Source organism: Cuculus canorus, chromosome 4 (genome assembly GCF_017976375.1).
Source record: "Cuculus canorus isolate bCucCan1 chromosome 4, bCucCan1.pri, whole genome shotgun sequence".
NCBI lineage: Eukaryota > Metazoa > Chordata > Aves > Cuculiformes > Cuculidae > Cuculus > Cuculus canorus.
Window position 1 is genome coordinate 61,007,662 of NC_071404.1, and position 11,436 is coordinate 61,019,097.

At 39.7% G+C, this 11,436-nt stretch overlaps 1 protein-coding gene across 10 annotated transcripts in view; it reads right to left on the minus strand.

The window, feature by feature from the left end:
* Nucleotides 1–9,779, minus strand: part of MAPK10 (mitogen-activated protein kinase 10) — a 146,587-nt gene extending 136,808 nt beyond the window's left edge. For 6 of the 10 annotated variants that reach the window (XR_008449731.1, XM_054065834.1, XM_054065842.1 and 3 more), the window contains exon 1: nucleotides 9,432–9,779. Coding sequence is in view for 3 of the 10 variants with exons in the window: in XM_054065834.1 (XP_053921809.1) it covers nucleotides 9,432–9,434 (3 nt within the window). In the remaining 7 variants the exon portion in view is untranslated. Of the gene's footprint in view, nucleotides 1–5,210; nucleotides 5,331–9,431 lie in introns of all 10 variants that reach the window. The other 4 variants (XM_054065836.1, XM_054065839.1, XM_054065835.1 and 1 more) reach the window with 1 other exon arrangement.
* Nucleotides 9,780–11,436: the final 1,657 nt, after the last annotated feature.

Consider the following 11,436-nt stretch of genomic DNA (forward strand, 5'->3'; position numbering starts at 1 on the left):
TTGGTCTCAGCCCAGCAGTCCAGCCTGTTCAGATCCCTTTGCAGAGCCACCCTATCCTCCATCAGATGCACGCTTCCACCCAGCTTAGTGTCATCTGCAAACTTGCTAAGGGTGCACTCAATGCCTTCATCCGGGTCATTGATAAAGACACTGAACTGAGCTGGACCCAGTACCGAGCCCTGGGGAACCCCACTTGTAACTGGCCTCCAGCTGGAGTTAACTCCATATACCACCACTCTCTGGGCCTGGCCATCCAACCAGTTTCAGGAGAGTGTGCCCCTGTCCAGGCCAGAGGCTGACAGTTTCTGAAGCAGAATGCTGTGAGAAACTGTGTCAAAGGCTTTACAGAAGTCCAAGAAGCCTACATCCATGCCTTTCCTTCATCCAATGGTCACTTTGTCAAGATTTTTTCCCTGCACGTTCTCACTTCCTTCCTATAGTCCACCCAAGACGCCTGCCCCTGCCTCCAAAGCTCATAGACCTTCTTCTTCTTTTTGATGCCTCTCAAGATCTCCCTACTCAACCAAGCTGGTTTTTTTCCCCCACCAACTCATTTCCCGGAACATAGGGATGGCTTGCTCCTGAGCTGCTAGGATTTCATTTTTGAAGAGCGCCCAGCCCTTGTGGGCTGCCTTGTCCTGAAGGACTGTTTCCCACGGGACTTTGCTAACCAGACTTCTGAACAGTCCAAAGTCTGCCCTCTGGAAGCTTAACGTGACTCTTCTGCTAGTCTCCTTCTTCATCTCACCTAGAACTGAAAACCCTATCATCTCATGATCACTTTGTCCCAGGCGTCATCCAACCGTCACATCCGCCATAAGGCTTTCTCTGTTCACAAACAGCATGTCCAGGAGGGCACCGTCCCTTGTTGGCTCACTCACCAGTTGTGTGAGGAAGTTGTCTTCCAAACACTCCAGGAACCTCCTAGACTGTTTCTTCTCTGCTGTATTGTACTTCCAGCAGATATCAGGAAGATTGAAGTCTCCCTCAATGAAAAGAGAGGGATCTAGAGACTATCCCCAGCTGTTTATAGAAGAGCTCATCAGCTGCTTCTTCTTGGCTGGGTGGTCTATAACAGACTCCCATCACAATATCTGCCTTCTTGTGGGCTCCTCTAATTTTAACCCACAGACACTCAGTCCCTTCCTCACCATAATTGAGCTCAAGGGTATCAGAACACTCTCCAAAATAGAGGACTACACCACCTCCTCTCCTACCCTTCCTGTCCCGCCTGAAGAATTTATACACCCCCATAGCTGCACTCCAGTTATATGTGTCATCCCACCACATTTCCGTGATGGCAACGACATCGTAGTCACCTTGCCCTACAACAGCTTCCAACTCCTCTTTCTTATTGCCCATGCTGCGTGCGTTGGTGTAAATGCTCTTCAGCTGGGCTGGCTAACCTTCAGCCTTCATAAAGGGAATAGAGTTCATTCCCAATTGACTGGTCCTTGGAGTAACTAACGCCACGTTGACAGTTTCATCCTTACAGTCCCAAGCAGCAATCGCCCCCACTTGCTCTGTGGTGATGTACTGACAGTCCTCTCTAGCACACCATCTCTCAGTCACTGGAGTCCCACTTCCAGGCTCCATCCCGAGTAGCCTGGTCTCCTCCTCCTCCCCTTCACATTTAGTTTAAAGCTCTATTCAAGACCCTAAATAGAGATCAATAGAGATCAATAGCAGATAAGAGGATTTAACATTTATCACACGCAGCAACTTTTATTTAAATGGTTTTTTTTTCCTGTTAAAGAAGGCAGAGGAGCAGAAAACAGATATTTCAAAAAATTGTTCTCTGAGCTCCTCTAATGCAAGTCTACTATAACTATACTAAACTCATTGGAGCTATTTTACATTTAGTTGGCCAGATTGAGTTCAGAATTTCTCTTCATGCACTTAATGCTTACACAAGGATGAACATAAGAGAAACCAATGCAATGTTTCATAAAAACATGCAATTTTAGTTGCTAGAAACAAACCCAAGACTTTCTAAAGAAGAAAGCACTTGAAAAAAAACCAAACATGCAATAACTTTATCCCAGGTACTTTGTCTGGGATATATATATCAAAACCTCTCTCTGACATGATTTCTAGCAAAATTACCAACTCAGCTTTATGAAACTCCTATCACCCATAGTGCTAACATTATTTTCATATTAAAATATCCCAAGTTTTTCTTTCTTTGCTTTTGTTCATCATCAATAATGATAAGTAATTGGGAAGAACAACACTGGAGGAGGTGATTTAGGTGCGCATTGACTTAGAGAGAGATCACACCCTCATCAAGTTTGCAGATGATGCCAAGCTGAGTGGTACAGTTGACACACCAGAAGGCCAGGATGTCTTCCAGAGGGACTGGAACAAGCTGGAGATGGGCCTGTGTGAACCTCATGAGGTTCAACAAGGCCAAGTGCAAGGTCCTACAACTGCGTCAGGGCAATCCTCAGTTTCAATACATGCTGGGGGTCATTTGATTGAGAGTAGCCCTGTGAAGAAGGGATTGGGGGTGCCCATAGATAAAAAGCTGCACATGAGCCAACAATGCATACTTGCAGAAGGCCAATTGTATCCTGGGCAGCATCAGAATAAGTGTGGATAACAGGCTGAGGGAGGTGATTCTGCCACTCTACCCGTCTCTGGTGAGACCACACCTGGAGTACTAAGCTCAAGTCTGGAAACCTCAGCTCAAAAAGGACATGGAGCTGTTGGAGCGAGACCAGAGGAGGGCCACAAAAATGATCTAAGGGATGGACCACCTCTGCTATGAGAACAGGCTGAGAGAATTGGATTGTTCAGCCTGGAGAAGAGAAAGCTGTGAGGAGACCTTACAGCAGCCTTTTGGTACTTAAAGGGGCCTATAGGAAAGATAGAAACAGACTTTTTAGCAAGGCCTCTTGTGACAGGATAAGGAGTAATATTTTTAAATGAAGGGAGTGTAGATTCAGAATGTGTATAAGGAAGAAATATTTTACAATGAGGATGGTGAAATACTGGAACAGGTTGCCCAGGGAAGTAGTGGAGGCTCCATCTCTGGAAACGTTCAAGGTCATTTTGGATGGGGCTCTGAGAAACCTGATCTAGTTAAAGATGTCCCTGCTTCTGCAGGGGAGGTTAGGCTAGATAACCTGTAAAGGTCCTTTCCAACCCGAATTCTAGGATTCTATGACAGAACTCAGAGAGAAAGTACATGGAACAGAGACATTGGTGCACAGCAATATCAATGGCTACAACATCAAGACAAAGACATCTTGGTGATTTCAGGAGCAAACGATCAAGTCACACTGCTTGTAGATAGCAGTATCATTGCATTGCAAAATTAGCATTGCACATACTATTAAAATTAAAATTGTTAAGTATGGGGATTATCATCATCAATCTTCTTCAAAAATATTTTTTGACGTATAAAGCAATTTTTAATATGTTAATGGTGAGAGGAACACATATGAACACTTAGGCAACACCATAAAAATTCCACACAGCTTCTCTGTTATGGACGTATTAACACAATCCTTTATTTGCACAACACTATCAACTACCATAAACCATACATACTTAGCTGTCCCCGCTTATTAAAAATTGTCCTTATCTAAAACTAGTAGATTACCTATATGCTCCTAAACATAGAAATTAAAAAAAAATAAATGTTAAAATGCTTGTACAGGTTTGGGCTTCATCATGAAGCTTCAAAATTCACCCAGTCACTTTCATGTAAGAAAGGTTGAGTGTCACAGTTTTAGGGTTCGCATATTAAACCAATATGAAGGCTATTTCACTAACAATAATTGCCTCAGGACAAATGCAATAGGTCTTAAAAGTCATAAGAAGTTTAAAATATCATAACAGCAATACAGGGAAGTTTATAAACTCTACATAAATGGATATCGAGAAGTCAAGGACATGAGTATCCAGTCCAGAATTTTTCATGTCGGAAATCACTACTCATGTCCAATATATGGTTTCTTCCTTTGGAAACTCCCTTAGGTTTCAACAAAACACAGATTCTTTCAATGTACCAGTAGGCACTGCTTTCTGCTACTTTCTCTCTCATTTCAGTCCAGAGCAGAGTCAAATCAATTTAACACCTATTCCACTTTTTCAGCAGCTCTATCAAGAAGGAAAATGACATGTTCTCAGAGCACTCATTTCATTACTGTTACATTAGCCATGTACTCCTACTGCCCACCAATCAGTACGTATTATGATTTTCTATCTCTGTCTCATTTGCAAGTAAGAACAGAGTTCTATCTCCTACGAAATGACAGAAACATTTTAGTGACTTGGATCTACACTGTATTTATGTAATAGAGCCGGGAATAAGATCTGGCCACTGCTGAAGGCTAAATCATACAAGATCTGCTTGAAGTCTACAGATGAATGTTTAAAGATGTTGGCTTTCAGTTTATGCTGGTTATGGTGACTGCAGCTGACAAATGTCTATCTAGTACTAAGGGAAACAAAATGAATAAGCTTGTTTTCAACAGAAAATTTGTTACCTTCAAGAGTTACAAGATTTTACAATAATCCTGTTGTGATTACATAGGACACTGAAAACAAAATCCTCATTCCCCAAAGGTAAATTAAAGACATGGTTAAGAAATTATCAAGATCGAAATGATCTATTATGTATGAAAAATGCATTGAAATTATTAGCACACCTACAGATATTTAACACAGTATTTTTTAAAAGGCTCTTTGATTTTCATCGCTATTCTCACAATTTAGTTTCATGTCCAAAGACAGAGATACATGTCAAAAAATTCTGTCAGGATTCCTCTTAGCTGTCTTCAGTCATCTCAAAGAGAAACAAAACAATCTTTCCTCTCCCTCGCCTCAAATCAAAGAGATACACAACATTACAAAAATGGTGCAAAGTAGTGGATATATCAACCCCAGAACATTGCATATGGAGGATATTTTTATTCTTTGGCTATCTTCAAACTTTCACAAAAATCATATTCCCAATGCACGCCTTCTAATAAGCACATGTGCAATGCATAACTGATACTCTTGAAAAAAGGCATTTATAAAAAAAACCAACATTATGCTCACGTGTACTAAAAATTACTAGAAGTTGTAATTTGAATGTGTTGCACACACATACACACACTCCTCCAAGAAAAGAGATCAGTATGCATTTTGGCATTAAGTACTATTTTTTTTTTTGCCAAATGAGTATGATTTAATAAAATAATACATTGTTGACTCACCACAGCGCGTGCTATGCCTCATCTATAGGAAATGGTTCAAAGGCATCAACTTCATGCTTGGGCTGCCATAGCTGATATTTGAGTCTGGCCTGCTTCTAGCACAGGTTTCTAATACTAGCCCTAAGCATGAAAAAAGAGAAAGAAATATTTGGGGTTTATTTTTCAAGTCTGATAGAGGAAGTTCAGAAAACTAAGCTAACCTGGAATGTCAGTATTTACACATCATATAACAAAGACTTAAGGTTTTCCTCTGATAATACCATAATGCATCCAGTTTCAGGCAGTATTTGTACCACAAATTTCCCTTCTCCTATGCAAAGAAGAAAGGTGAGAAATAGAAAATAATGTAGAATAAAGTGTTATTTAAATGGGAGAGAGGTGTCATTTTCCCCTCAAAAAAGGAAGAATAAACCCATGCATTGAGGCCTGCAGACCTCAGTGCTCAAGAGCTTATATTCAAGACTGTTCAAATTGCAACACATTTCACTAAAAATCAGAAAACTGCTCTAAAATAATTAGTTTTGTTCCTATAATTTCTTTCTCAGGTCAGAACTTTATATTTTTCTTTGGGATGATTCATACTCAGCCATGTGTCACTAACCTGGGGACTGAAATTAAATGTTACTTGTGACATTGTGAACAGCTTTAAGAAGTATGCAATACGGATACATAGAGGCATAAGAGAAGACGTATAAATTACTGCTGTCTATCAAATTAGCATCCTCTTAAAACCAAAACCCCAAAATTGTGACAAAATATGTTCAACAACAAAGTGTTTAAGAAACCACAAGAAACATGTTGAAAAGCAAATGTTGTGGTAGTAAGACACTGAATGAAAGTAGGAACAATCAAACATGTACCACTGTGGTTTCTAACCACCAAATGAAATTATGTGACTAACATTAAGCAGAAGTTTTGGCAACATATTCTTACCACGGTTTCACTACATGTTTTCAAATAGCTCAGAAGAGAAAGAAGTGAACTTAAACTTTGTACTAAGAAGAGAAGATTAAAAATCCTTATGAGTAAACAACTGCTTAACCAGAAAGGGCCTACTACACTGCACTGAACTGGGACAAGTGTTGCGTTTAACCAGGCTCCCTGAAATCCCACTTCCAACAGCAGCTCCTAATTTCCTGGGTTATATGATTTCTTAGTGTAGAATCCTTGTGAAGCAGTACTGGGACTTGAATTTCCGGTCCTTCTTGTCTAATAATGAGACAAGATTGATTAGAAAGCTTGCTAACAAAGCTGTGGCTATCAGGCTAAAACACAACATAGTAACTCAAGGAAAACTGTGTAACTTTTGCAATCTGTGGGCAGGGTAGTGTTAAATTCAGTCCCATTCTCTATACTGCTTTTGATCTGTACTTTAATCTCACTATCACATCGTAAGAGAAAGGAAACATAGCATCTGACATTTCAAGGTATTTAAAGTTATATGTTGCTTTCAGCTTTAGATGGTTATTCGAGTCCAAAAGATTTTTTGTTTCTGTGATTTTCTCTTATGCCTGCCTCTACAGATGGTGCTGTAAGAAAGAAAGAAAAAAGCAAACTCAAGGCAAATGCAGCATTTTTTTGTTTAAGAGGTGCCCTTTTATGAGGGTTAGTCTTTCTTGCAAGCGGTCTTCTAAAGAGTAAGCACACAAGAATCATAGAAAAGGAGAGCAGAATATGCATATTGGAAGCCAGGTTGTATTGTGGTCCAGTGAAGTCTTTCATGTTTTTTCCTTATGACCTAATACTGCAATCACTAGGCTTCTAGGACATAATTTCTAGCAGTGCTATTATAAGCTTAAAATGTAAACAGTGGAATGGGAGTGGCTATGGGTATAGGATGCTTGCCATAAAAAATAAACACAAACAGAAAAAAACTTACTCTGTTTTAAAAATTTATCAAGCTTGTGGTCTTATCTATTATTCAGGAATTGTCCAAAGAACTGGGTGGCTTCTACTGAATAACAGATGAAGAGATAACTAATTTTAAAGCTGTGGACCTTCCTGTAAATGCAGTTTTCTGCCTTTCAGATCTTAATAAAACTATGATCTCGTTTGCAAAAGGAATGCTGAAACCATCCTCCTCTAGGTCTACTTTAGATCTCCCTAAAACTGCATGAATTTTGCAATGAACTGCAAACTACAAGTGAGCTTTATGACATTCTCCAGTACCAGGACACAGAAATTCTGATAGCAGTCTCTTTCTTTTCACAAGCCTAATCTGGCACTGTAACACCACTGAAAGATATTTTATCTTACAATTATTGATCCAGTACTATTAAATCTCTAAAGAATGGCTGCAAACATGCCAAACACTGACAGCAGGAAAAAAAAACAACAACCAAACCAACCTACAAGAAAACACTCATCCCCAAGGTCTGCTCATATAAAGCCCTTTCAGAGCACACACATATTTCTAAAAATAAGAGGGACATTTTCTATCAAGCAGGCAGACAGGCAGCCGAAGATAACTGACTTTTCATGTTTAGCAATTTTTACCCTTATCCAATCTAGGAACATCTCTGTAATCCTAATACTCTTCAACAAAATCATAATTACAACAGAACCCTGGCAACTTATGTGTACTCCGAAATAGCAGGAGAGAGCAATGCACAAGAGTGCAGTTTATCGAGAGTCAGGGAGAAAGAATATTGTTTAATTTTTGGGGTCAAATCACCTTTGTCATTCTGAGTCCGTGTAAAAGAAGGTTATTAGTTGAGCCAATTGAAAAGATATTTCTATCACACCTTTCCTAGCAGGAAGAGTCAGCACCACAGAAGAAAATGCTACCCCAGAGAGTTCCTGCTTAGCAATTACAAAGCAATGTTCTGGAAAAGGGTTAAAATAGCAGAGGTTTAGTGCACTCCAAATTCCTCAAGGCACAGGAATCAAAGATAACTTACATGCGGGCAAAGACAACAGCCTTGTGCAGTCAATACCATCCTATTCTATCCTAACATTTCTCTTTTTCTGAAGATGGCCTTGCATGGCAGGCTTGGTGTCTTCCAGCTAGCTGATTTCAGGCTTCTCCTGATCATTTATAACATATTCATTTGCATTTTCCACCTAAAAAAATTCTACTCTATGCCATCTTTTTCTTCAAAATATGTATTTTCATGCAGTGTTGGTTAGTCTTTAAACAAGTCTCTGGCAAGAATCGCAGTGAACATAGGGGAAGGGAAGGCTGCATTGAGGATATCGTGAAGCTATGCAGTAAAATGAACCCATGTAAACAAGATTATAATCACTCAGTACACAAATGGTGTGAAGCATGCCCGTCGTGGTTCCCTGGAAGCATTGCCTATGTATTAAAGGAAGCATTGCCTATGCTGTAACCATAACGTCAAATTTGTATTATTTCTACAAAGGCCTCTCTGCAGTAAAAAACAAAACCAACCTTTCTTCCTGTATCAATAGCTTTTCTGCCAGAGGATTTCCCTGCAAAGCAACATTGATTTCACTGCAGTATTTACAGCCCTTTAATTTGCTTCTGCAAAATAACTAGCCTGTGCTGTTTTATAAACACTTCTAAAAGCTCTTGGTGTGTCTGTAAGACACAGCGGGCTCAGTTATTCACTTGCACCTGACAGCAATGCAGAAGATTACTTTAAAAGACCACTTTCTTAAAAGAAACCTCCAACCTCACGCCCAACACAGTTTGTCAAATACTCACTTCTTCTCATACAATTTTTTATTTTTAACATTCAGCCACCCTGCAAAAGGCCAAGATTTCCGTACTCTGCGTTGTCTAGTTGCTTATCATTATTGTCTCATTTTTTATTTTTACAAATTCAAATTCTATATGGTTTTTTATGGACTATATGACCCACACAATGTACTCATTTTTACTGAGTTGCAAGCCAAGACACCTCCTCTCCCCCAAAGCTCCCAAGCAGTGTTAAAGGTGATGAGGCTGAGTAAAACACTACTGTTTACGTGAGCCAGCTAGTAAAGCACTATCACAGTCCTGTCCATACACTGCTTTCACAACCACTAGTCACCTAAAGCACCCAAAAAGAAAAGATCATACCCACCTGAACACAGAAAAATGATGGTTCTCTGACTACAAAGTGTACAGCTGCAACCTTCTTGCTTCAGTTAGCACTTTATTTCATTAACCTGTCTGTTTCTCCCTCTCCCCAATTTATTTTAAACAGCAATCAATATTCATCACCCCACCCTGCAAAAGCAGTTGGTCATAGAATATTAGCATCAACTACCTACCATTCCGTGCTTGCGAGCTATTCTTCCGTCCAGAAACCTTTCCCCCGAACTGCAACTTTAGGTAATATTTTTGAATCACATTCCAAACAGTGCTGAGGAAAAGATGGATTATTTATAACAAAGAAAAAAAAAAAAAAAAGATAGGCAGTTGGATTCAAGGTAAACCACTGCTTTCTTTTAAAGAACTAAATAAAAGCTTAGTGGAGAAGGTAGAGCAGAACAGAAAAAAGGGAGGCAAAATGTCTGATAATAATGAAATAAAAGAGATGAAAAAAAGAGTGGCTTGCTGAATCACGCTCTTTCACTGCCTGGAAACCATTGTGCAGCATGATGCTGGCTGTACCATTGTGGAACCTACCAGCAGAGACAGGCAGAGAGCTTGGGGAATGGGGCTGCTATGGCAACTGAAAGGAGCACACATGACGTCAAAGCACACAGAGGTCTCGCAGGGGGAGGGAGAGAAAAGTCTAATCTGCAGCCACAGCTACTGTATCTCCTGGTAAATCAGGGTACAGAGCAGACCGCAATGGGAAGCTGAATAGTCTTCAGTATTGAACTGACCAGTAGCAGCAGCTCGGGCACGTGCAGCATCAGTGCAGAGAAGAGGTAATAAAAGCAGTGTAAATCTGCTCTTTTGTTTCCATTAACTGCTATACAAAGGCATAAATCCATCATCCTAAAAGAAATCCAAATATTCAAATTAATTTAACTTTCATGCTGTGGCAGCAGTGAAATAAAAATAAAAATCACAACACATCTCCTTCACAGCTAGTCTCATGACTAGCTCCGCATAGTCTCGTGTGACCTGGAACAGAGACATCATCTAACTCGGGCTGGGTAAGAGCTGCAGCTCTGTTGGCCACCCAAGTGCCTTTATCAAGCCATATGCTCACGTATGATGTGATCCATAAACATTTAAATGTTTAAAATAAGTACAGATTAAGTAAAGTCATTGGTTGTGTTACCTTAACTATACCATGTTCCTTCACCTCCTTTCTTAATTAATCTGTTTCTCCTTCATGTTCTGCTATCAGCACTTATTTTTCGTAAGTGAAGGTTTTCATCTTGGTCTATCATTCCTGCGTACATATATACATGCATGAAGGCCTGATCATATCTATTTTCAGTGAGAAAATATTCTATTGTTCCAACTTTCCCACATAATTGTCATTTTTTAAAATAGTTTTTAAAACTCATTTAACAGCTTTATCAAAAGCCAGCAATCACCACAGAAAGAGGAGACCGGATGGGGCACAGTGAAGAAACATGCATAGGTACATTATGTGCCCAGAAAATGCCTTGCCATTGTCACCAATGTCCTTAGGAGGCATGCAGGGCAGCAAGGCACAACCTCCTCTGCACTTTGCAAACAACTGCACAGTAGACATAAGTTAGTTAGTTTTAGTGTGTCAACAAAATTGTCTTAGTAACCATAGCATATTTGACTGGGTAAACTTCAGAAATCTACAGTTTATTATACTTTCTTTGAGAGATGAGAGGAGGAGGAGCGAGTATTGGACCTGTAAGATGAACAGCAGAAGCCACAATGAAGTACAAGATATCGGAGCAAAATTGAACCCAACCCAACCCACTATCACAAGATTGGAAAAAAACAAAAACAAACAAACAAACAAAAAAATTCAAACAGCAGTTTTCATGTTATTAAAAACATCAAAAGCTTCATTCCTGATTTGTCTCTGTAACCACGTTTCTCTTTCCCCCATACCAAACCACATCTACTCTCCTAATGAAAAACCATTATTTTCTGCTACCATCTGTCAAGTTTGCACAAGAAGTCCTACTTCCACTTCCAGCACAGAGGAGCAAGAAAACACTCCCGAGAAAAGTTTCATCCCTTTCAGATCCTACAGAGTACCACCAGAAAACAGCCCAAAAAATTATTTCCTTTGTGCTTAGTCTTCTTCAACAAGACTTTAGAAACCCACTACTATTAGGCTACATGCCAGAATGAAATTACCTCTTTAAATAAAATGCACATATTGGC